The sequence below is a fragment of the Chrysochloris asiatica genome, unplaced genomic scaffold, assembly GCF_000296735.1.
Source record: "Chrysochloris asiatica unplaced genomic scaffold, ChrAsi1.0 scaffold00075, whole genome shotgun sequence".
In the NCBI taxonomy this organism is placed as follows: Eukaryota; Metazoa; Chordata; class Mammalia; order Afrosoricida; family Chrysochloridae; genus Chrysochloris; species Chrysochloris asiatica.
Window position 1 is genome coordinate 13,257,799 of NW_006408593.1, and position 25,803 is coordinate 13,283,601.

A 25,803-nucleotide genomic window follows, 5' to 3' on the forward strand; every position below is an offset into this window, starting at 1 on the left:
ATGCTCTATCTTGGAGCTGAACAACTTTTCTTTTCTCTGATGTGCAGACGCAGGGTGATTATGGGTAATGTTTTTACAGTTTATTCTTGCTACTAACATAGCCAATAAAACAAATCAGTAAGAACTGCTGAGTGGATCTTTTAGCACTGACCTGGTCACAGGGCTCTGTGGGTCCCAGAAATGAAGACAAGGCACAGAAACAACACTAAGTGTCCCAAACTTTCATTTTCTGACACCTGCTTCTATCCATTCTGGACCACAGACTAGAGCCGTCAAGACTCACAACCTACATTTACCTCAGGTCCCTGGCAAGCCCAGCTGACAGGGTTGGTAGCCTCAGGACCCTGTGTGCCAACTCACCCCGCCCTCACCAGATACAAAACCCTCAGACCTGCTCAAGCTGAAGGGGTACAGACCCGCCTGACATACACCAATGATTGCTGGGGGGCAAAGGAAAACGTGGCCGGTCGGCTCTTGGACGATCCGCTTCCTTGATAGCCACATTACACCCGCTGGTGTTTATCATTCTCCCACTGAAATAAGCACTGAGAGGCGAGACTGTGTCCTCTGAGTCATTTGCTAGACACCCACTGACAAAGTGCCGGGCTCAACGAAGGAGCAGAGCAGACCATGTATCAACTCCTTCAGGGGTTTTGTCCCAGGTCCTGAGTGGAACCTGAACACTTGCCTGCATCTCAGACCCTTAGAAGAGGCAAATCCTATTTGGAGGAAGCCAATGTCCAGGACAGTACTTGGTAAAAACATCAGGCACATGAACGCTGAGTGACAGGTGCCTGGGGCCCACCCCAGCCCCATTTGTTCATCAGGTTAGAGGGTCATCAGAAAGAAGCCCAACCCTGGGTCTCCTGTCCATAGGCTGGGGAGCAGCCCACCTCCCCTTAGGAGGCAGAAGGAAGCGGGCTGAGTGGTTGTCAGGCATGGTCCTCTCCATCTGCGACGTGGCGGTAGCCAGGAGGCTGGGCCTGCATCCGGAAGAGGACGGTGAGGAGCAGCACTATGAGAAGGAAGAGGATGGAGCCACAGACGGCCAAGGCCACGATCACTTCTGAGGACGGGTAGGGAAGGAGGGAAGGAGAAAGGTAATGTCAGCATATACCCGCCAGCTTGCTACGCTCCCACTGGATGCCAGGTAGCTCTCCCACAAAGCCTGGAGCTCCCATTCTAGCAGAGGTGGCCCAGGAAACCAGCTGGTCTGACGGTGCCGTAAAGAAAAACTACACGAGGAGAAAATGACGGCCAGGGAGATCAGTCAGGGTGGGAAGCATGGAGGCCGCAGCGATGTGAACAGAGACATGCCTGAAGTTAGTGAGAAGGCCCAGGTTGAAGGAAGGCATGTGCTGGGAGGGGTGGGGACAGGAAGTACAAAAGGCCCAGATGTGAGAAAATGCTTAGGATGTTCTAGGACTATCAGAGTCATAGTCTTTGGGAGAGCACAAAAGTGTGGTGCAAGGACAGCGTCCAGTCGGGACAAGTATAAATTATATTCCAAATGTTGTCACATTTTATTCCAAATGTGACAACAACATTTTATTCCAAATGTGACAAGAATAAATTTTATTCCAAAATGTTGTCACATTTTATTCCAAATGTGACAACAACCCACTGAAGATTCAGAGGAAGGTAGTGATGACCAAACTTAGGTGTTTAACAATAAAACGTTTTTTTTTTTTTTAAATTAGCTCTCCTGTGGTGGGAAAGTAACAGGGTTAAGACGATCTGAAAAATCTTCAGAAGGCTTTTGGCAGTTCAGAGACAAGATGATGGTACACCAGGCTACGGCTAAGTTGATTGGGCTGGTGGGTTAGAGGTGGGGTGTGAGAGAGAGGATGTCTAAGTAACTTCTGGGCTATCCTATGCCGTAGGTAACTAGGATATGGCATTTACTAAGGGGCTACCAGGAAGAAGAGTAGATTGGGAGGGAAAGGTATTTGGTTTCAGACATAATTACTTTGGATGCCTTATTGGACATCCAGGCTGAGACTTCCGGTTCGTAGCTGGAGAGATTACTCTATGGAGAAAGAGAAAGCTTTCTACTCTCATAAAGACTTACAGCCTTGGAAACCCTATACAGGGTCACTATCAATCGGAACTGACTTGGTGACCTATAGGTCAGACAAGTCATGGCTGGAGATGTGAATCTGTAAGTCACAACGTAAAGGTGAACTCAGCAAGGAGGAATATGACACCATGGGGCTGGGCATAGATGGGGAAAGGGCCAGGACTCAATGGGGAGGAGACGCCAACAAGCTAACTGCCTATAAATTAGCAGCAAAATCAGGAGAAGCTAAGGGAGTGCTGAAGTAAAGAGTGACCAGTGACGTAATGATGCTAGGTGAGAGGAAGTGGCTACAATCATTGGTCATCCCAACAAGAGTGGCTTCATTGGAGTGAGAGGTGACAAGCTGTCTAAAATCGAGTCTTTGAGGATGAATGAGGAATGGAGGCCAGGCAACTCAAGGATTTCATGCCAGAAGGGCACAAAGAAAAGGAATGGGGGGCTGGAGAAGGGCTGAGGGAGAAAGAGGTGTTTGCTAAGCAAATAAGATGGGAGGGTCCAGAAGAGAGGGAAACACTCAGGCATCAGAGATCCTTGAGGATGTGGGGAGAGAGGAACCCAGAGTACACGTGAGAGGTGACCTGAAGTAGGGGGTTGTTCACCACCTGAGGGCAACACAAAGGGGGGCACAAAGGTGATTTGGCCCACCTGATGGTAGAAAGCAAGACGGTTCTCTCCTGCCTGTTTTTATTTACTCAGTGAGAGAATCCCCTGAGCGTGTGGCGTTGGAAGACGGTGTAAAATGGCCTCAGCATCTTAAATAAATGCAGTGAGGTGGCATTTAAGATTAGTGGACAGACATTTAAAGCTGGTCTAGGATACGACCAGCTCAAAGACGGGCAGCAGCTCACCTGTGTCTGCAGAACTGCTTGTCAGCTGGCATTCCTGCTGCCAGTCCTTGGGCACAACAGACTCTGTGAGGCGAAGGAAGTCCTGCAGTGGGCAGCGGTGAGGGCAGCCAGGCAGAATCAGCGGCCAGGGGGCCTTATGACTCTCGTTCCGGAAGTACATCTCCACTGAGAAATTCCTGAAGGTTGAGAGTTGGCAAGATGAGAACTAAGTACCGTGCCAGGCACTGAGCCCTTGGGTCACTTACGGGAGGAGTGATTTGCCCTCAACCACTTCCCAGGAGCTGTTCTCGAGGGCAGACTGGTAGCCCCTCACCCATTATCTTCCTGGTGAAGTTCAAAGATGTGGCAGGAGGCGTAAGGGGCTTGCTCCCCGTTGTAGACATCCAGCGCCATTTGCAGAGCGACCAGAGTAGTGTCATGCTGTAAAGGAGGGGGTGGTCATCATAAGTGCTCCTCCGCACCCTAGAACTGAAGAAAGGACATCCAGCTCCTTGTCTGACATCAGCATGCTGGGGTGTATGGGAGCTTACCGCAGAGTAAACCAGCAGTTTAGGGAATTGGGAGGTGGCTGCCATCAAGGTCAGGTTCTTCCGTATCTGAGCCAGCAGGACTCCTGAAGGAGGAGAGCCCGTGTTGGTGGCTAAGGTCATCATTATTGTCTGATCACAGCTAACTGGTTCCCTCCAGCTCTGCTAGCCCTGGGTCTGTCGGCTCCTGGGCACTCCGGAGCGGCTCGAGGGCACCCCCTGCTTTCTTCTATCTCACGTGTCTTCACAGGGGTAGAGACCTGCCCCTTTATAAATGAGCTATGAGGCTCTTCCCAGGTTTGAAGAATTCCTCCTGTTGAGATGATAGCTCCAAGCTCTGTGTGGCTCTGGATTAATTACTGAGGCGTCAGAAAGGCCTGGTGGCTGGCACTCCTGGGGTGCTCAAATCAGAAAAGGGGCATGTCTTTTACCTCCGCCTCCTTTCAGAACGGCCCCCAGTGGTTCTCTGGAGGCTTGAGGAGAGGGTGAGGTTTTAACATAAGGGAAACTTAGCAGGTGAGCAGCAGAAAAGCAGCATGCAAAACTGATATGGCCACATGGACATATGTGCTAAGCACTGAGGAAACTGGGAGCCTGGTGACCTCTGGGGGATGACTGGGGGTAGTAAACATTTCAGGTGTGTGAGGTGCTCCCATTAGCAGACTCTTGCCGCCATCAGGTCCTGAGAAAGGGAGTGACATGCTGCTCTTGTCACTCACCCCCCTGTAGCCGGGCCTTTTCCACTTGCTGGTAGATCCCGAAGAGGAAGCGGAAGCTGAAGTCCTTGAGCCGGCTCAGACGCTGCATGGTCTCGAGGGAGGCCCAGGGCGGCAGGACCAACCCATGTGTTTGCTGCATACCGCAGCGGGCAGGTTAGCGACACAGGCCCACCAGGCCAAGCCCTCCCAGGGTAGCTCTCTTCCCCAGTGGGAAGGTGCCTGTGTGTGTGAGGGGAAGGGGAGACGATGTGAGGCACAGGGCCTCGAACAGTAGGCATGGTGCAGGGCACAGGCACAAAAAGAGTGACTTGGCAGAACAGAGTCCAATACCACGAGAGCTCTGGGTGGAGAGGACTAGGAACTGCTGACAATTCAGAAACCATTTCCCGCTCTGAGGTTTTTTCACTCGTGAGGGAAGTTCCCGTGTTTCAAAAGCAGTAGTCTGCTTGGATCTCCCCAGTAGGAGTAGTAGCCAGCCACTAGTTCTACTAGTCCTGTGACCAAGGCCAGCTGGGGTGGGAGGCAGCAGCGGTAAGTGGGCTTACCTCACAGAAGAGTGTGTCATAGACGTTCCAGACAGTCTCCAGCGTCAAGTCAGTCAATCCTGTTTCATTGGCCACCATGTCCAGAAATTGCTATGAGAAATGGAGCAAGGGTCAGTCCTGCCCTGGGAGACAGGGCAGTCTGATGTGATGACCAGCACTCAGCCCCACTCACTGCATTCTGGGTACTCGCATTCTGATACTCTGGTGTCTGCCGGGTCTCATTCTGCAACTGCTCATAGCGTGGACATGGGCCCAATGGGAACTTCAGCAGCTGCAAACCGAAGCACAGAAGGAGTCAGGGATCAGCAGGCCCAAGGTCAGAGGTGTTCCCCTCTCCACCTCCAGGGGACGGGCTGATCAGTCTTACCCTGTCCTCAGCGACAGGCACAGTGTGGACAGGAATAGGCTGCCACGAGATGTTGGGGTTGAAGCGTTGCATGCCGTCGGGAGGGAAGAGTCCGGCCAGGTTGGCCTCAGCACTCATGAGGGTGCGATCAAAGTCTGTGCTTCGCACATAAACCTGCAGAAATGGCAATACCACCATGAGGCAAGCTCTGGCTGCTCAGCGAAGCCCCAAGGGTTACCCAGCTGTTGTAAGCCCAGGCCCTCTCCCTTTCTCCAGCCTTTCCAAGCCTCTTCCCAGCAAAGGCCTGAACACTCAGCTGGGGGCTGTCAGCACTCTGAACTCCCTGAAGGATTGGTTCTAGCTCCGTGGCTCCTCCTCCATCAAAGTGCTTAGTCAGGCTCTCAGGTCTATCTGGCTGACTTTATAACCACACCTGTCTCCCTATCTAGACCAGGGTCCTGAGGACAGGAACTGTCTCCAATTACCCCCCACCCTTTGTATAAACTGGCCTAGAGACCAGGGAAAGGAAATAAGATAAAAAACAGAGATAGCTGCCTGTGAAAAGGCAAGAGGAAACCATGGAGCAGGGCAAAATCAGATCGTAGGCTGCGTTCCAATGAAAGAGTTGCTGACAAGTGCCGTGGAGTCGGTTGTGACTCATACTGACCCTGCACAGGGTTTCTGAGGCTGCAAATCTTTACGGGAGCAGAAAGCCATCTTTCTCCTGCAGAATAGCTGGTGGTTTCAAACTGCCGACCTTGAGGTTAGCAGCCCAATTCGTAACCACTACGTTACCAGAGCTCCTTAATGAAAGAATAATTACATACATCTAAATACTCTTGAGGCAGCTTGGTAGAGGGTGGTAACCAGGGGAACAGCTATTCCATCCCTGGGGTGAAGAAAGGTGAGGAGAGAAGAGGAGAGGAGATGAGGCCAGCTACCTGCCAGTATTCCCTGATGTTTCCTATCTACATCAGTCTACCGTGTTATCCTTTATTGCTCGGCCTTCCTGGTTTCTTATTGGATGCTTCCATTACAGTCTAAGTTCCATGCAGACACCAATCTTATCAGTGCAGCACTACTGTATGCAAGGTGCTAGACTACCACAGTGGTTAAGCCTTCACAAGGAGCTCTAATAGCATAGTGGTTACGAATTGGGCTGTGAACTGCATGGTCAGCAGTTTGAAACTACTAGCTGCTCCATGGTAGAAAGATGAGGCTTTTTGTTCCTGTAAAGATTTATAGACTGACTCGGAAACCCTGTACAGGGTCGCTAGGAGTCGGAACCGACTCCATGGCACATAATCAATCAATCAGGTACTCCATGGATGGAAGCCCCTATATTATTTCACAGAGTCAGAAACTACTTCTTCATGGCCCAGCTTGAATACTTGATCTGATTTTCCTGTCCCAGCTCAGCAGGCACAACTTGATCTCTAAGGTTTTGTTCAAGTTTTGTCCTATAGTTGTAACCAAAAATGCAGGATAAAGGCCTGAGTGTCCAGCCTCACTGTGGGGTTCCCTGAGGACAGGACAGAGGAGGGGGATGGCAGGTCCCACTCCCTTTGCCTCCTGAGCTCTAAGCCTTACTTCTTGCCGGTGGTAAGAGGTGTTTAGAAAGCCTTGGTAGCGCTGCCGCAGAGCCTGGCCCAGCTCCCAGTGCTGAAGCATCCCCTCCTGTGGATAAAACCAAGAGTTAAGAGGGTCCAAGGGGCAAGGATGGCTCGAAAGCTCACTGAAGCTTAGGCACTGTTGCTTTCCAAGTCTAAACCCTGACTGGAAGGAAGAGTGTGCTCATCTGACTCAGAAATCACTTCTTCTTAAGTGGCCAGTTGTGTGTGGCACCATCCTGGTCACAGCATAGAGGATGGTAACCAATAACCAACCAATTGCCATCGAATCGATTCTAATTCATAGCACCCTATATAGGGCTCCTAAGGCTGTACATCTTTATGGGTGCAGAAAGCCTCATCTTTCTCCCAGGGAGTGGCTGTGAGTTTGAACTGCTAACTTTGTGGTTAGCAGTCCTGTGCTTATCCTACAACACTACCAAGGCTAACTCTTTCTAGAGAAAGGTGAAGTTAAGATATAAGGTCAGTTTGCACCCCTGTAGGGAAACAGGCTTGGTGGGGCTCCAAGTCCTGTAGCCTGCTCCAAAGGTTATTCCATCCTAAGGGGACAGCTGTGCCCACCCACCTTGGTGAGCTGCCCAAAACCCTGAGGCCAATCATCTTCCTGATAGGGGTCCTTGGGATATGTCTTCACTGGTGAACGATCTCCATGTCGGTACAACTGAGGAAAGAAAAAACATTTGCCTACAAGCCTTTGATGGGGAGCACAGAGCCCCCCTCTGCCCTATGCTGAGAAAGGAAGCTCACACCCTCCTGGAAACCTCACCCTCTACCCATAGCAAAAGACCCCCAATTCAGCAATCAATAACTACTTCCAGGTCCCAGGGAAGTCTAACTTGACTAAGCAACGCCACTGGGAAACTTAGGCAAAGCCAAAAGCAACAGTGGGAAGGGAAAAAAACAAAACAAAAGAAAGCAATGCATTCACTGGGGGGAAAACAGAAAAAAGATCACCAAAGGGGCGAGTTGTCCCCATTCAACCACATCCCTGTTCAGGGCAGATTCCCCCGACCAATATAACCCAGAGTGCCAATCACTTCTGAACCCAGTCTCCCAAATACCCGGCTAGTCGTCCCTTCCTAAACCAGTTCCTCCAGCTCCTTGAGACCCCGAGCCCTAACATCAGCCTCTTCTTCCACCCCTAGGCCTTTGCCTCTCCAGCTCCGGCGAACCGCCTGGTGACTCCCCCCCACCCCCCGTCTCTCGTTACCACGGTAACAAAGCGCAAACTCCGGGCTTGTGCGGGTGGCATCACTATCAGGTTCACACCAAGAACAAGCTGGAGAATAGCCGCCCGGCTCCAGCCAGACGGTCTACCCGCCATCATCGCTGTTAAGTCTATTGCTGCAAAGACACCGGAACCCGCTGCTTGGTTCCTGCAGCAGCTGCCCGGACGCATCCCTGAGGACACACAACGGAAGTGCGCTCGTTGCCATCTTGCTAAAGGAGGGGGAAGCAGCAGAGGAAGGAGTCTGGGAGGGAATGTGTGTGGGAGTTCGCGATTCGGTTATGGCCTAGGAGCGTGGGAAAGTAGCGCTGCTTTATAGGCTTTGGTGAAAGGGTCATGAGTTCAAGTTTGCCTTTCTGCTCCATACTAGGGTGGCGTTTTCAGTGGCTAGGACGGTGGCAGGGAGAGCCAGCAAGCTCTAGGGCAGAGGTGTAATCAGGCCAAACAAAACCAAACCCGCTGAAGTCGAGTGGATGCTGACTCATAGCGACCCCATAGGGCAAAGTAGAACTGCACCATAGGCTTCCCAAGGTTGTAATCTTTAAGGAAGCAGATTGCTATCTTTAGGTTAGTAGTCCAGCGTTTAACCACCACGCCACCAAGACTCCTCTCCAGAGCCAGAGGGGGTCCAAAGCGGGGGTGAGAGGTAGGGAAATACAGGGTGCCCCTCTCCACACCTCTGCCTTTGGGTGGAGTGTGAGCCTTGGCCCTGGCTCTTGGCTCTTCGGGGCGAGGTTTGCCTTGGGGTGCTGGGCACAGCGTGTAAACAGTGCTTTGGACTTCTGCCCTTGAGGTTTGTCTAACCTACGGCTCCTGCCCTGTAGCCTCTCATTAACTGTTCCAGTCCTTTCCCTGCCCTTCCACCTGTCCACTTCCAAGTTTTAGTTCATTAGAATCAACATGCCCTACCTCTTCCCAGAGGATTCAGGATTGCACAGGATATTCAGACAGCCCAAAGCAGTGAGGGCAGTTTTGATAGGAGAGGAGATGTTTAGGAGTAAGGGAAGGGCATGTAGCATAAAGTGGGAGAATGTGGATTTGGCAGAATCAGAGGATCTCAGTGTTGGCCCTTAGAATTCAGATACAGCCAATTTGGCCTGAGTTTTATGGCCTGAATTTTGAAGTGAGAATAGCTGCAGGAAGGTTTGATCTAGCCCCCTGGGAAGCTTTGATTCAGAAGCAAATCACATCACCTTAGATCATTATTGTTAAGTGGTTCTGACGCATAGGGACCCTGTATAGGGTTTCCGAGGAGCATCTGGTGAGTTTGAACTGCTGACCTTGAGGTCCAAACTGAGTTTGCAGTCCAGCACATTAACCCACAGGGTCACACTAGGAGTCTACCTAGATTATAGGAGAAAACAAAACCTGGGGATCAGAATTCTCTGGGGAAGGGCTGGTAATTATCTTACCCTAAGACTCGAGATTCAAATGGAATCAATTACTTTGATGTACCTCAAGATCCAAACTTTGATCCCAGAGTTTTGGTGGAGGAGAGTGAGGAAGAATAGAAAAGGAGGCAAGTCACAAATTCCTTCTGAATCAGATTAAAATTTAATCCCCTCTCCTCCAGAATAAAGACTTCTAGTGTGGCGCTGTAGGGTAAGCATTGGACTGATAACCACAAGGTCAGTGGTTCAAATCCACCAATGGGCTCTTTGTCACAGGCCACTCAAAAGACATTGCACAACTCTTTTTTGTTGTTGTTAAAGTGCTGTCAAGTCGGTTCCGACTCATAGGGACCCTGTATAGGGTTTCAGAGGAACAGCTAGTGGGTTGAACTGCTGACCTTGTGGTTCACAGTACAGTACTTAACCTATAGCACCACACCAGAAGTGGCCCCAAAATATACTCAGTAAAGAGGTTTCTAACAAAGAAAAGTTTTCCACATTGATGGCATGAGTGAATGGAGGTGGAGGCCTGGCTAGTTGGCAAAATACTGCATCTCAATGTGTGTGTGTATTGTTTTAAGGTGCCCCTTCAGAAATCCTAAGGGATCATTTGACTCTGTGTCATAGGGTCATTATGAGTTGGAATTGATTTGATCGCAGTGGGTTTAATTTGGCTTGGTTTATTGTCCTTGTAAACTAGCTAACCATTACATCTTCAGAATGTAAATCTTTGGCTCATGTTGTTAAGTGCCAACGAGTTAGTTCCCACTCATAGAGACCCTATAGAAGGTTTCCAAACAGCAGCTGGTAAACTTGAACCACCAACTTTGTGGTTAGCAGTCCAGTGCTTAGCCTACAATGCCACACCAGGTCTCCATACATTTGAGAAAATAGAACAAAAAATCCCTCAAATTCATCTTTCACTTTTCTTTTATCTTAAGTATTTTTATATCCTTTGTCCTTGCAAATATCCCATGTAGGAGGGATTGATGAAGTAGATATTATCTCAGTTATTGTAGTGGGGAACAATTCCAGAGAGAGTAAGGATTACACTACAAGTAGGTGGTAGGGCCAGGAACTAGCCCTGGTGTCTTAACCCCAGCTTCTATATTATTTTCTACCAGATGATCCTGTGATCCTAATTACAGATGCAAGAAAAAAAAAAAAAAAAAAGGACAGGTAGATAGGGATCTCCCCATGGATAGATGAGCCCTTCTCAGACCACAGAAAATAGAATCATTGAAGAAGAGGTCAAGTTTGGGAATCACTGCTGTACCATACATTAACAGAAGGGAGGCTAGTCCGGGTAAGGTACCATTTTTGCCAAATGGGGAAACAGTTTGCTTTTTGTTTTGGACATTTTTCTGAATGGCCCTTGAATCAGCTCTACCTGTATTCAAAATTGATACTTGCCCCTTGCTAGTATCTCCTAGGGTCATTGCAATGATAAAGGAAATAATATATGTAAAAACAAATGTATAGGGGTCATTTAGTAGGTTCTACTCACAACAACCCTATGTACAACAGAACAAAACAGTGTCATCCTTAAGACTAGTTGCTATGTGTTTTAATTACTTAGTGTTACTGTAACAGAAATACTACAAGTAAATGGCTTTAAAAACAGTAATTTATTCTCTCAAAGTTTAGACGACTAGAAGTCCGAATTCAGAGCACCAGCTGTAGGGAAACGCTTTCGCTCTCTGGAGGAAGATTGTAGTTTCAGTATCTGTGGGCCTTGTGTTCTTAGAGATCTCCATATGTCTTGGCATCAGTCTTCCCCTGTGTCTAGGAGTTTGCCATAGTAGAGAGCCTAGGTCCAGCGGACGTGCTCTGCCTCCAGATCTTCTTTGTTCGTGGTCCTCCTCTTTCTGCATGCTTCTTTCTCTTTTTATCTCTTGTAAGATAAAAGGTGATATTGGCCACACTCCAGTGAAACTCCCCTTATAATAGATCAGGGCTCTGACCTGATTAAGGATGTTGTATCCCACTGATTGGAGTGCTGGTGTGGCGCTGTGGGCTAATGCATCAGACTGCAAAATCGTTTGAACTGCAAGGTTGGTGGTTCAAGCTGACCAGCTGCTCCCTGGAAACCCTACACAGGGTTGCTATGGGTTGGAATCGACTCGATGGCACTTAACAACAAATCCACTGATTGGAGTCCTGGTAGGGCACTGTAGGATTAACGCTGGACTGCTAACCAAAAGGTTGCTTGTTCAAACCTACCAGCTGTTTACTGGAAACCCTATAGAGGGTCACTGTGAGTGGGAACTGATCCGACAGGACTTAACAGCAATCCCAATGATTAGCTGATCACATCAGATCACATCATGAGGATGATTATATCACTACATAGCTTCCAAACCACTGAAAATCATGGCCTAGCCAAGTTGACACATAGTTTGCGGGGTCACAGTTCAATCCATAACACTATATTTGAGTTCACTGTTGTACTACTGTGTCATTCCATCTCACTGAGAGTCTTCCTCTTTCGGGCTGACCCTCTATCACACATAATGTCCTTCTCCAGAGATTGCTCCTCCTGACAACATGTCCAAAGTACGTAAGACAAAGTCTCGCCCTCCTTCCCCCTAAGGAGCATTCTGGTGGTACTTCTTTCAGGACAGACTTGTTCAGTCTTCTTGCCATCCATGCTGCATTCAATATTCTTTATCAACACCATCATTTAAACACATCCATTTTTTAAGTCTTTCTCATTGATTGTTCAGAATCATATGCATGAGGCAACTGAAAATACCATGGCTTGAATCAGGCACACCTTAGTCCTCCAAGTGACTGACTTGCTTTTGAACACTTTTAAGATGTCTTTTGCGGCAGATTTGCCCCATACAATACATTGCTCGCTTTCTTGACTGCTGTTTCCATGACCGTTGATTGTGCATCTAAGTAAAATGAAATCCTTCATTTCAGTATTTTCTGTTTATCATGATGTTGCTCATTGATTCAGTTGTGAGAATTTTTGTTATCTTTACAATCCATACTGTAGTCTTTGATCTTCATCTGTAAGTGCTTTAAGTCTTCTTTGCTTTCAGCAAGATCGGTATCATCTGCATAGTGTAGGTTATTAGTGAGTCTTCCTCCAATTCAGATGCTATGTTCTTCTTCCTATAGACCAGCTTCTCGGATTATTTGCTCAGCATATAGATTGAATAAGAACAGTGAAAGGATCCAACCCTGACATACACCCTTCTTGATTTCAAATTATACAGTATCCTCCTGTTCAAACGACTGCCTCTTGGTCTGTGTACAGGTTCTTCATGAGCACAATCAAGTGTTCTGGAAATCCCATTATTTGCAATGTTATCCATAGTTTGTTACGATCCACACAGTAGGATGCTTTTGCACAGTCAAAAAAACACAATTTAACATCTCTCATGGATTTAATGGTTTTCCCCCCAAAATATGCATCAGTTTGGCTGGGCCATGATTTTCAGTGCTTTGACAGTTATGTAATGATGTAATGTGGCAGTTATGTGATGATGCCCCATGATATGATCTGATGTGAGAAACCAACAAGGGAGTTCCTAGGGGTGTGGCCTGTAACACTTTTATCTCACAAGAGGTAAAAGGAGAGAGAAGTGAACAGAGAAGGATGGACATGCTACCACCAAGAAAGGGGAGCCGGAAATGAAGTTCATCATTTGAACCTCAGGTCCCTGCACTGTGAAGTTCCTAGGTCCAGGGAAAGATCCATGCCAAGACACAGGGAGATCTCCAAGGAATGCTGGGCCTATAGACGCTGAAAGGAGCTTACAAGGACCTTTCCCAGAGCTGACAGAGAGAAAACTTCTCCTAGAGCTGGCACTCTGAATTTGGATTTCTGGCATCTTAAACTGTGAGCGAATAAATGGATATTTGTTAAAGCCCTCCACTTGTGGTTTTTCTGTTATAGCAGTACTAGATAACTAAGACAGCACTTTTCAGGTATTCTCTGCTTTCATCCAAGATCCATGTGATGTCAGCAATGATATCCCTCGTTCTAAGTCCTATTCTGAATCTAGCTTGAATTTCTGACAGTTCCCTGTCAATGTACTGCTGCAACTGGTTTTAAATAATTTTTTGTAAAACTTTACTTGTTTGTAATATTAATGATGTTGTTGTTGTTAATTGCCATCAAGTCAGTTCCAGCTCATAGTGACCCTGTATAGGGTTTCCGAGGAGCAGCTGGTGGGTTAACCTTGAGGTTAGCAGTCTAGTGCTTATCCTACAGTGTCAAAGAATGAATTGTTCAATAATTTCCTCATTCTTTGATGGATCTCTTCTAGTTGGTTGGACAAGTACTTATCTATCAAATTTCTTGGCATTGATGAGTTAGCGTCTGTTTGTTGAAACATCCATCAATTCCTGAAGGCTTGTTTTTCCCCAATGCCTTCAGTGAAACTTGGACATCTTCCTTCAGTTGGTTGGTTCTTGATCATATTTACCTCCTGAAATGGTTGAATGTGGACCAATTCTTTGTGGCATAGTCACTCCATAGTCTTTCATCTTCTTTTGGTGCTTCCTGCATCGTTCTGTTTTTGTCAGGTTGTTGTGAAGTGCCGTTGAGTCTGTTCCGATTCTAAGTAACCCTGTGTGGGGTTCCCAAAGAGTAACTGATGAATTTCGACCACCAACCCTGGTGGGATTAAACCACCAACCTGTCAGGTAGCAGTTCCATGCTTATCCTATAGCACCACACCAAGCAACTCAAGCTTGAATATTTTTTTTCTTTAGTTCTTTCAGTTTGAGAAATGCTAAGTGTGCTTTTCCCTTTGGTTTTCTAACTCCAGGTCTTTGCAAATGTCACTATAATACTTTACTCTGTCTTCTTGAGCCATCTTTTAAAATATTCTGTTCAGCTCTTTTACTTCATCATTCCTTCTATTCTCTTTAGCTACCCTACTTTTAGGAGTCCTGGTGTGGTGCTGTGGGTTAATGTGCTGGACTGCAAAATTGGTTTTGAACCACAAGGTGGGCGGTTCAAGCTCACCAGTCACTCCTTGGAAACCCTATATAGGATGGCTATGGGTTGGAACCAACTTGACAATGCTTAATAACTGTTTTTAAGAGCAAGTTTCACAATCTTAGTTTTTTCTTTCTTTCCTGTCTTTAATGACCTCTTGCTTGCTTCATATATATTGTCCTTGATTTTTCACACAACTCATCTGTTCTTTGGTCATTATGCTTGGTACATCAAAGTTATTCTTGAGATAGTCTCTAAATTCAGGTGAGATAAACTCTTGGTTGCACTTTGTGGACTTGTTTTCATTTTCTTGGGCTTTAATGTGAACTTGCATAAGAGCAATTGATGCGACCATCGCCTGGCCTTGTTCTTGGACTGATAATCAGGCTGCTCCATCATTTCTTTCCACAGCTGTAGTAGATTTGATACCTGTGTATTCTGTTTGGTGAGGGCAATGTGTAAGGGCATTAATGTCGTTGGAAAAAATGTACTTCCAATGACTAGGCTGTTAGTCTTGCAAAATTCCATCCTTCAATCTCCCATGTTTTTCTACCACCAAAGTCATAGTTTCCAACTACTGACCTTTGTTTGACCCTATTGGCATTCGAAATACTGGTGGTATAACTTCCAGCATCACAGCAACATGCAAGCCATTATAGTATAACAAACTGATCAATGAGTGGCAGAAATGTATACACCCCCAAAAAGACACCAACCCAAAGGGTCTAAATATTACTTTTCATCATTTCTGCCTCAATAAATCTGGGAATCAGAAATTGCCGGGTTCTTCTGTCTCTCGTGATTGGGGTTTGGGCAGAAGTCATTGGAGTAGATAGATGCCCAGTGGCCAGCAAGATGACCCCCACACTTTGCACCTTTCCAGAATGATGAAGGCAGAAGCAACAAGCAGTTGCCCAAGTCCCTATGAACCTTACCTTGTGGCCTGATTCAGGAGAATTTGAGCGCTTTCAAGGGAGTTATTATCCCATAGTGCATTGTATGATTATGGGCTGGTGAATGCTTCTATTTTGGTTTCAAGCTCTCCCTCCCTTGTTGCTTTAAGGAGAAGCTCCAAAGCCCTGGGGTCAGAAATGCAACTTGAGAGACATCCTCGGGAAGTTGCTCCTCTGGGAGCCATGGAAACAGGAAAGGCCTCATGGGATTAGGAGGCCTTGGACCTAATACCTCTTAGGGTCTGGTAGGACTGGCAAAGTGGGGCATGTGATTCCAGCTGCTAATCACATGGTTTGATGTGCTGCTGTGGATTAATTTGCTGAACTGCAAAGTCAGTTTGAACCACAAGGTCGGCGGTTCAAGCTCACCAGCTGCTCCTTTGAAACCCTATACAGGGTTGCTATGGGTCGGAACCGAATCAACAGCACTCCAAAACAAACAAACAAAAATCCCATGGCTACTTGCCCTGGCTTGTGGGAGAAGTTCCTGTGGTCCAGATGCTCCATGGAAACATCTCCCACAAGTTTGGGTCTTCCTGCATTCCCTGCTGTCTCCTCTTCCTGGGAAGTTCTTCCACCCGCTGGAACTTGAAGGTAGCAGTTATAGCTTTCTCTTCTCTATGAAGTGAGGCTGACTCCCTGGGCTAGAGAGATGATGCCTGCTTATCTACAATTGCTCTGACCTGGGTCTGAGCGTTCCAAATATGGCTTGTGGCTGGTCTGGGTCCTGCATTTTGTTAACCTGTACTGGACAATACCAGTGGGGGGCTAGGTGTCAGGAGAGAAAGAGCAGCTCCATGATGTGTGTGTGGGGACAGAACGGCTCCATTTTCCTAGTGGCTGGAGTCCCTGGTTTCTATTTTCTCAAGACAGCTGGGCCTTGCGAAAACTGGGAAAAGAAAATGCAAGGGGACTGGAGAGCCTTGTGCTCATGACTCAGAGATGTCCATGTCAGGCTACGGCTCTTGTTCAGGGGCGGACCTTGTGATGAGAGACAAGAACAAAAGCCAAAGGCAGAACTTTCAGATGGGGGTTTCAGAGGGGCTTTTTTGAAATGTGAAAATGAATACTTAGGCAGATTTTGCAATATCACCCAGCCTGTTGTCCCCAAGTCTCTGCTCCCCAACCTCCAACCATCGCCCCTGCCCCACCCTATGCTTCCTCCCATCTTTCTTCAAGCTCCTTTTCTATTTCTGCTTTCCTTGGCCTTCTTGAATTCGGTTCCTTCTGTTCCATCTCCATGCTCCCTCTCCCCCTCCTTTGCTCTTTCCTTGTTCTCTCTTTTCTCCTCTTCCCTGGTGCCCTGTTCATTTTTGTCCCTCTGGCTGCCTGCCCTGGCCTCCTGTCCTTCTCGTGCTTTAATGTGGGGCCCATGGGAACTAGAGTTCACAGCAAAACAGGAAGAGCCTGAAAGCAGGAAACTAGGAGTGGGGCAGGGGGTGAACGACCAGCAGTAACCTTAGCTCCTCGCCTCTCACATCTGGACTGAAGCATCTGCAGGGCTCTCAGTCTCTCCCCATGCAGCTCACAGCCCACAGCCATGCCTTCTCCATCCTAGAAGTTCACTGTTCCATCAGACCTGAGAAGGCAACAAGCCAGGAGAGTCCTGGATTCTGATACAGCAGACAGAAGGAATATAGAAACAGAAGGAAGGACACTTGCGATTGTGAGCCCAGCTTGGCCACTAACTATGTATGGTTTTGAGAGCAGTTCCCACATGAACTTCATTATTCTCCTCTGTAGGATGGGGCTTCAGTTACTTCCCCTCCCTCTTCTGGGGCTGCTCTGAGACCCAAAAGAAGTGATGAGGGATGTGTATGTGGAAACAAGCACTCAGAAGGCAACCAAGGTACAGATTCCAGGTAGCAAGGAAGTCCCAAAGCTGAAAGGATGGGGAGATAGTAAGAGCTACCATTTGTTGGGCACTTTCTATTTGGCACACATCAAGCTATGGTGTATTGCTCAATCCTCACAACAACTTAATGGGGCCAAAAGCTCTACTATTATCCCTGACTTGTAGATAAGGAAGGTGTCTTGGTGTGGCACTGTGGGTTAATGCACTGGACTGCAAGGTGGGTTTGAACCACAAGGTCAGACAGAAGTTTAAGCTTACCAGCCATTCCTCAGAAATCCTGAACAGGGCTGCTGTGAGTCAAAATGACTCAACGGCACTTAGCAACAACAACATAGATAAGGAAACAGGTTCAGAAACACCAAGAAACTTGCTGAACCAGGACCACCCAGCTAAATGGAAGGGACAGGATTGGGACCTAGAATCCGAGTCCAGAGACCAATCAGTAAATCAGTATGTTGAGGTGAAATTTACCAGAGCTATTTACCAGAGTGGGGTTATTGAAAATATTTTCAATACCTCATATGTATGCAAAACCTGGTCAGTGAATAAGGAAGACTATAGAAGAATTGATGCTTTTGAGTTATGGTGTTGGAGGAGAATATTGAAAGTGCCATGGGCTGCCAAAAGAACCAACGGATCTGTGTTGGAAGAAGTGCAACCAGAGTGCTCCTTGTAGGCCAGGATGGTCAAACTTTGTCACTCATACTTCAGACATATTGTCAGGCGGGACCAGTGGCTGGAGAAGGATATCATGTTTGGTAAGGTGGAGGGTCAGAGAAAAAGAGGAAGACCCCCAGTGAGATGGATTGGCAAAGTGGCAGCTTCAATGGGCTCAAGCGTGGCAACAATTGTGAGGTTGGCCCAGGATCGGGCAGTGTTTCGTTCTGTTATATATAGGGCCGCTATGAGTCGGTACGGACTCGATGGCCCCTAACAACAGCAAGTGGGAGGGGATAGAGGAAGATCATATTATTTTACTTGCTTATGTTTTCATTCAACCAGTAAGAACAGAACATCTACTCTTTTGCCTGGTGTGGCGCCATAGGATGATAAGCACTCGACCTCAAAGTCAGTTTGAACTGCAAGGTTGGCGGTCCAAACTTATTAGCTGCTCCTCGGAAACCCTATATAGGGTTGCTATGAGTTGGAGTTGACTCAAAGGCACTTAACAACAACAACAACAACTCTTTTTCCTACTCCTCCAGGCCCTATTGCTCTGCTGCTGCTGTTGTTAAGAGCCATCGAGTCAGTTCTGACTCATAGTGACCCTGTATGGCGTTTCTGAGGAGCAGCTAGTGGGTTTGAACTTCCGACCCTGTGGTCCTCAGTCTTGTGCTGATCCTACAGCACTATACCAGAATTCTGGGGAAGGTAAAAATAAATAAAACGTGGTGTCTACCTTTAGGGATCTCATGTCCCAGGAAGTAGGGCAGGAAAGCTATGGCTATATGTCAGAGGCCACTGGTGCCTCAGGGGTAGAATTCTCACCTTCCATGAAAGAGACCTGGGTATGATTCTTGGCCGTACATCCACCACCCATCTGCTAAGAAAAGCTTGGGTATGCTAAATAGGTTTCAGAGGATCTTCTAGGGTAGGAAGAAAGCCCTGGCAATCTACTTCTGAAAAGCAACCAGTGAAAATTCTATGGATCACAACAGTCGGATTGCATTGTGCACGGGCTCTCCAATGGCATATTGAGACAACATACTCATCTCAGTTGGTGCCTTCCCAGGTCCATCCTCATCCCAGACCTACCATCATTGCTCATGGCAGATTTTCTACCAACCCCACTATCTCTGCGGACCCTGGCAGTGTCCCCACATTAGAAACTTCCTGGAACGGCCCAATACCTGTCTCTCTCTACACTTGGAATTTTCCCAGCGTGGCAAAGGCCTGGGGCTAGAGGGGAGAGCTCCTTGGCCCTTTCCCAGAGGCTAGGTAGGAGGAGGAGGGAGGCTGGGAAAGCCGGCTGGGGCAAGGTGTCGCAATTCCGGGCCGGGCCGGGACCTTTGCACCTCGAGGTGCCTATGGAAGGGAAGCTGACTCTGGAGGCTGCCTGGATCTGGGTGGGGGTACCTAGGAGTCAGTCCTGTGAGCGCAGCTAAGAGCCACTAGGGTGAGGAGCCGCAATGGGCTAGCTTGGAGCCGGGCGGTCTGAGGGGTAGGGGTGGCGCCGGGCGAGGGGGCGGCCGCCGGCCTGGGAGGAGTCAGCATACTGGGGAAGCGGGGCTCTGTGGGCGGGGGCCAGGGAGTTGGAGTCCGGGTCGCCCCTGGGACCGCTGGCAGGAAGGAGAGGTGGCCCGACCCTTGGCAGTCCCTCCCCTCGGCCTTACCCCACTTCCACTTCCCTGGGACTCCCGGCCCCTCTCGCTCGGCTCCAGCTCTGAGACCGCCGGCCTCGGGACTAGGGACTGCACCATCTTCCTCTCCCAGCAAGGGGGCTCCCGAGACTGCCCAGCCTGGGAGCCTGGCGGCCTGGGCATTCGGTGGGTCCGCTCTTCCCCTGGAGCTCTGTATGTGTGTGTCTCAGGGGTGGGGGTATCCTAAAGTTCTTAGAGGGGTCTCTCTGGGGAGAAGTGATGAATGATGGTGACAGGGAAAGGACAAGATTCTATTCAGGCCCCAGAGTAACTCTTGAGGGGTTCTGGGAGAGGAGGTCCAATGTGGGAATTAGGGGACTCTTGGGCTGCTTCAAACCTATCAGCCACTCCCCAGGAGAAAGATGAGGCTGCTTGCTTCTGTGACGATTTAGTCTCAGAATCCTTATAACTACGTAAGAATCAACTTAGCAGTAGTGGGTTGGTTTATTTTATTTAGTTATTATTTTGGAGGCAAGAGGTCTGTGCTGGGCCCCTGGGAAGTTGTGGAGGAAGGTTCACTAGAAGGCAGGTAATTGTTTGTCTTGAAGGAGTGAGCCGCCATCCCATCTCCTGCTCCTGCCCAACTATCACTTGATTGTGGGGAAGGGACTCTGTAACTCAGTGACATGCCTCACTGACATGGGGCGTTGCACCCACTCACTCACTCCCTGATGGGTTGCAGGGGGCTCCAGGGAGAAAGGGGGCATGGTGATTTGGGAATCAGAGAAGCCAAGATTGAAGTCTTGGTTCTACCATTGCCTGAATGATTATAGGCAATTTATGTAATCTTGTTGAACCTCCATTTTGTCATCTGTTAAATGGACTTAAGAATAGTCCAGACCATTGCAGGGTCAGGGATATTGTGAGATACTTCAAAAGGATTGTGGAAAAATTTCCATGATCTTTTCATTCATTTTTTTCCATGAACCTTTTAAAGCACCATCATACATATGGCAAATAAATGCTAGCAGGGATTGTTAGCACTGGCAAAAGGCAGGGCAGGAGGAGAAGGGGGCAGACGCTAGAATGGCAGAGTGTAACATGGATCATTCCTGCAGGACAGTCCCTTGGTAATGTCCAGGGCTCCAGGAAGAGATGTCCTTGTGGCTGGAGGCCCCTGTGCCTGATGTTCCTCCTGGTAAGCTGCTTCGCTCCAGTTCTGTTTCCTGAGCCCAGGGCGTATCTGCTCCTGCATTCTGCCCTCCCCTGGAGAGTAGTCCAGACAAGTTCTTGGTATTGCTTGCTTTTTGGCCCAGACCATCTCTACCCTGGTTCTGGGCCGTCTTCCCCAAGCTAAGCTTGCTGTTGAGGCGAGCTGGGATATGTAGTCCTTACCCAGCTCTGAGTCTGAACTGAATTAATGCTAACCACCCATAAGCCACTATCCTCACTGAAGGGATGGATGCATAAGAGACTACAGGTGCCTAGTCCTGGAAACTACACAAGCTCTGGGGTCCCAAAGCCTGAGCTTGGGCTCTACTGCCCTCTAAGGGTAGAAATAAGCTAGGACACTGGGGAGGCTTTCTCAGGCGGGACCTGAGACCCCCTTGTGTCTCTTTTGGGTTTCAGACTCTGTGGTGGAGCTGTGGAAGCCAGATGTGCAGGATGCAAGCAGCCAGGCACTGGAGAGCAGCAACTGCATCCTCAGGGAGGAAGCCAGAACCCCTCAACCCATCCAGGGTACAGGAGTGGGGCTGGAGGCAGTGGAAGCCACAGCCCAGGTTCCTAGGGCAAAGGCCCCTCCAGAGTCCACAGGTGAGGAGGAAGGAAGGACTCCTGGGTCTGGGAGGGGGCACTCACCCTATAATGTCCTGGGTAATTCCAAAGACTTGAACTCAAGTAGGCCTGAGTGATCTGCATGTAAGTTGTATCTCTACAAAGGCACTAGGCAATGATGTAACCATTTTGTCCCTTGATTTCCTTCTTTGTCAAATGGCAGCTATAATTATACCATTCTCTTCTGATCAATGCATTTAAAAGGGCTCATGCAGTCCCTAGGACATAGTGTATATGGTAAATGAGAGCTACTGGTTTTATGATGAGTCCCTGGCTCACACAGATGGTCAGGTGCTCAACTGTTAGCCCGCAGGTTGGGAGTTTGACCTCACACAGGTGTTTCAGAAAGCAGGGCTAGCAATCTGCTCCAAGAGGTCACATGTGGGAAAAATTCATGGAGCAGCTCTACTTGGCACACATGGGGTCGCCACAAGTCAAAATTGACTTAGCGGCAACTAACAACAATGTTTGTAACAGAGACTAGACTGTGTATGGTGAAGGGAGCCAAGGTCACCGAGTGCCCAGGGCAGTGGCAAGTGGGCACCAACCATATACCTTGGGAAAAACATTAAGGCTTTTCCCTGTATCCAGAGCTCCGTACTCCAAAACGGAAAAAGGGACCAGCTCCCAAAATGCTGGGCAACGAGCTGTGCAGCGTGTGTGGGGACAAAGCCTCGGGTTTCCACTACAACGTGCTGAGCTGTGAGGGCTGCAAGGGATTCTTCCGCCGCAGCGTCATCAAGGGGGCGCGCTATGTCTGCCACAGTGGTGGCCGCTGCCCCATGGACACCTACATGCGTCGCAAGTGCCAGGAGTGCCGGCTTCGCAAATGCCGCCAGGCCGGTATGCGGGAAGAGTGTGAGTGTCTATTGATGGGAATAAGGAGGGAGGCCGATGGGAGTGAGGGAACGTGTGGGGGTGGGGGGGTGGGGTATACAGGACCCGAGCCAAGCCGACAGGAATTAACTAATCTGTTGGATTAAAATCTCTTCCTTGGTTTTCCCCAAAGCCCTGTCCTTTTCTGGAGCGTCACCGTGGCTTCCTGTCCCCTGCCTTCTCCCCTCCTCACATATGGCCCCACCCTCAGGTGTCCTGTCAGAAGAACAGATCCGCCTGAAGAAACTGAAGCGGCAAGAGGAGGAGCACGCTCAGGCCACAGCTGTGCCACCAAGGGCTTCTTCACCTCCCCAGGTTCTGCCCCAGCTCAGCCCCGAACAGCTGGGCATGATCGAGAAGCTGGTTGCTGCTCAGCAACAGTGCAACAGACGTTCCTTCTCAGATCGGCTTCGAGTCACGGTACCTTCGGGATCCGGGAAAGGTGGCTCTGCAGCCAGGTGGCTTCAGGACGTACAACTCAAAGTGCTTTTCCTCTTGCCTCCCTGCCCTCTCCATGGGTAGCCTTGGCCCATGGCACCGGACCCCCAGAGCCGAGAGGCCCGTCAGCAGCGCTTTGCCCACTTCACTGAGCTGGCCATCGTGTCTGTGCAGGAGATTGTTGACTTTGCCAAGCAGTTGCCTGGCTTCCTGCAGCTCAGCCGGGAGGACCAGATCGCCCTGCTGAAGACCTCCGCCATTGAGGTGGCTGCAAGAGCTGAGGGGTGAAGGGAAAACCTGAGCAGGAGTGTTGTGTGGGAGGGACCCCCAGTCCATGAGGAAGTAAGGGTGACGGAGACCAAGGGGGCTGGATGCCAAGAGCAGCCCTCCCACCCCTGTCTGAGGACATCTCCTTGTGTCCAGGTAATGCTTCTGGAGACCTCTCGGCGCTACAATCCTGGGAGTGAGAGTATCACCTTCCTCAAGGATTTCAGTTATAACCGGGAAGACTTTGCCAAAGCAGGTGAGAACTGAGATCACAGAGAGATTAGATTGGACAGCCATGAGCCCAGCCTCTAAAGGGAAGGCTCCCCATGTTATTTCAAGACAGAAAACTGAAAGACTGTTAAGGCCTCTCTCTCAAGGGCTCCAAGGGGTCCCCCACCCTCTGTTGTTAGGCTAGTGGCTTTCAAACCATGTTTCAAGGAAGCTGAGGATTTCATAGAATTGGAATTCCAAAGTGTTACCTGAGAGGAGAAACTGGGAGACATGGGCGTGTCCTTCATCGTTAAAGCTCCACTGAAATCTTCAGTGTATGTTGTTTTTTAAAAAAAAAAAGATAGTAGAAAAATAAGTTTGAAAACCCTTGAAGTGGGCCTTTTGTAGTAGTCAATAATGAACAAATCTTCCTGTAGACAAGCTCTTTTAGGCCCCAAAACTCTCCTTCCCTGGGACTGATATTCCCCTACTTTTTAAAAAAATTGCCCTTTTTGATGGGCCACAGGACTGGAGTTGAAACATTACCAAGGTGCCCAAATGGGGCCACTTTCCGGTGAGAGACTGTACGATTCTACCTCCATGTGAGTGTGGAGTATTTTCTCCCCAAGAATTAGCTCAGATGGTGGCTCTTTGTCTGATGCTGCCTGGGGCTAAGCAGTGGGGGTGTCCTCAAATTGTAATTGTGAGTAATGTTTGTGATGGGAGTTTCTGGGTGGTGGAAACAATGACAGCGTTGGTCTGCAGTGTGCCCTGAAAGGTTGGAAGCGCTGAAGTGCCTCAGAAGAAGGATCTGGAGATCTACTTCTGAAAAATCAACTCTACGGAGCACACATGGGTCACCATGAGTCAGAGTTGCTTCTATGATAACTGGTTTTTGAACGTTTGTGTTTACGGGAACGTAGTTGGGCGATGATGGCAAACTGAGGGGATTTTACGGAGACTGGACCTGAGGCTCCACAGGGAGCCTGGTAGTTTAACATGAATTATTGGGTCTGTGAATGTAACTGTGCTATCATCCATTCTTGGGTTTTAACTGTACTCTGGCTTCCAGGCCAGAGGTCACAGAGCCTCCCCTGCTTCCTGGCAACTCAGGCCAGCTCATGTGCCTCTTGTCCTAACTCAAAAGACTTTCTAGGAAGGTCACTCACTGTTGGCATATGCTGGTATTTCCTGCTTTCTGCCCAGCTCACCTTGCTGCCCTAATGGGTAGGGGCAATTAGAAGATCTTAAGGTCCTTGGGTGACACAAATGCCTTGGGCTTGGCTGCTAATCAAAAGGTTGACAGTTCAGCCTCACTCAGGGACACCATGGAAAAAAGGATGGTGATCTGGTTCTGTCAAAATTATAGTCTAGGAGATCTTACACAGTTCATAACTTTATTCAGCTTTAAAAGCCCAGCCCTGCCACCTTCCTCTAACTCTCTCTTCCCCAAATGATTATTACCCCAGACCCCCTTAACCATGGCCTGTCTCTCATAACATCCTCCGTATGACCCGCTCCGGTTCTAATGTCTCTGTATTCCTATCTAGCACTCGTGGACTGAACTTGTGCGATCTGAATCTACACCTGTTTATAGATTTATTTATGTAAGCAGTTTTGCTATCATCATGTTTGCTTTTCATTTCTCATTTCATCAGTGAGTTCTCGAGAAGAAACGAGGGCTCTTATTTTGGCAAGTCTCTTTGTCATCGCATATCCACTATGATATGTTGCACACCGGGTTGATGAAGGATGAGGACTTCATTGCATTTTGTTCGCCGTCATTCTAGAAGCATTAGCAGACCCTCACAGGCTGTACAGTGTACCTCTAGAGCCTCTTCTTCCTCTCTGTACAAACGGGCAGTTGGACATCCAACACATGGATGCCAGGATGCTTCCAAAGCAATGCTTTAAAAAATGGGGTTTGTCCTCTGCCTGGAGTGACACACAATGATGGTAAACATCCGGGTGAAAGTACAGGAAGTGACTAATCAAGAAGACTTGAATGGAAAAGTATAGCAGATGGTGGCTAAAAGAAATCTGAGACAGCCTAGGGGAGAGTGTTGGGAAACTTTGACAGTATGGGAGAACTATTCTCTAGGTGGTGTAACTTTAGGCTACAGTTGGTTGGACCACCATCTTCTTAATAAGAATGGTTTCAGAAATATATATGTATACTTATTTATTTATTTGGAATCCTGGTGGGGCCCTGTAGGATCAGTACTAGACCACAAGGTCATCAATTCACACCCAACAGCTGCTTCTTGGAAACACTATACTATCCAGAGCTGCTATGCATTGGAACCTACTCAACGGTATTTAACAACAACAACAACAATATATTTATTTATTCTAGAATGGTACATAACATATTGTTGTTAAGTACCATTGAGTCGGTTCCCACTCATGTTGTTGTTAAGTGCTGTTGAGTCAGTTCCTACTCATAGTGACCCTTCATTAGATTTCTGAGTTGCAGCTGGTGGGTTCGAACCACTGACCTTGTGGGTCAAACCACCTTGCAGTCTAGTGCTTATCCTTCAGTGTCACACGAGGACTCCACGTAATTATATATACATTTTATATAATATGGAGCTCTGGTAGTGTAGTGATTACAAGTCAGTCTGTTAACCTCAAGGTCAGCTGGTAGTTCAAAACTACCAGCCGTTCCATGGGAGAAAGATGAGGCTTTCTGTTCCTGTAAAGATTTATAGCCTCAGAAACCATATGCAGGGTTGCTATGAGTTGGAACTGACTCCAGGGCATTAAGAAGATATATATTTATTCATTCCAGAA

At 48.4% G+C, this 25,803-nt stretch overlaps 2 protein-coding genes across 5 annotated transcripts in view; one reads left to right on the forward strand and one right to left on the reverse strand.

Moving 5' to 3' along the window:
- Window positions 1-706: 706 nt before the first annotated feature.
- Window positions 707-8,132, reverse strand: ACP2 (acid phosphatase 2, lysosomal). Of its 3 annotated transcripts, XM_006865072.1 has the most exons (11): window positions 7,907-8,132; window positions 7,262-7,357; window positions 6,656-6,742; window positions 5,087-5,239; window positions 4,892-4,990; window positions 4,720-4,809; window positions 4,175-4,307; window positions 3,459-3,541; window positions 3,242-3,348; window positions 2,929-3,104; window positions 877-1,066 (listed from the first exon to the last, which is right to left on the reverse strand). In XM_006865072.1, exons 1-11 carry the CDS (start codon window positions 8,093-8,095, stop codon window positions 933-935), a joined length of 1,347 nt encoding a protein of 448 aa, XP_006865134.1. In that variant the 5' UTR covers window positions 8,096-8,132; the 3' UTR covers window positions 877-932. The 3 variants fall into 3 exon arrangements, with proteins under 3 accessions (XP_006865135.1, XP_006865134.1, XP_006865136.1); XM_006865073.1 differs by lacking the exon at window positions 7,262-7,357 and having other exon boundaries at window positions 707-1,066; window positions 7,907-8,032; XM_006865074.1 differs by lacking the exons at window positions 4,720-4,809; window positions 4,892-4,990 and having other exon boundaries at window positions 933-1,066; window positions 7,907-8,032.
- Window positions 8,133-19,367: 11,235 nt separating this feature from the next.
- NR1H3 (nuclear receptor subfamily 1, group H, member 3) overlaps window positions 19,368-25,803 on the forward strand; it is a 9,069-nt gene continuing 2,633 nt past the window's right edge. The window contains exons 1-7 of one of the 2 annotated variants that reach the window (XM_006865075.1): window positions 19,368-19,569; window positions 20,502-20,581; window positions 21,013-21,198; window positions 21,811-22,077; window positions 22,307-22,515; window positions 22,618-22,797; window positions 22,957-23,056. In XM_006865075.1, the coding sequence (XP_006865137.1) occupies window positions 20,539-20,581; window positions 21,013-21,198; window positions 21,811-22,077; window positions 22,307-22,515; window positions 22,618-22,797; window positions 22,957-23,056 (985 nt within the window). In that variant the 5' untranslated portion in view covers window positions 19,368-19,569; window positions 20,502-20,538. The remainder of the gene's footprint in view (window positions 19,570-20,501; window positions 20,582-21,012; window positions 21,199-21,810; window positions 22,078-22,306; window positions 22,516-22,617; window positions 22,798-22,956; window positions 23,057-25,803) is intronic. The other variant, XM_006865076.1, reaches the window with a different exon arrangement.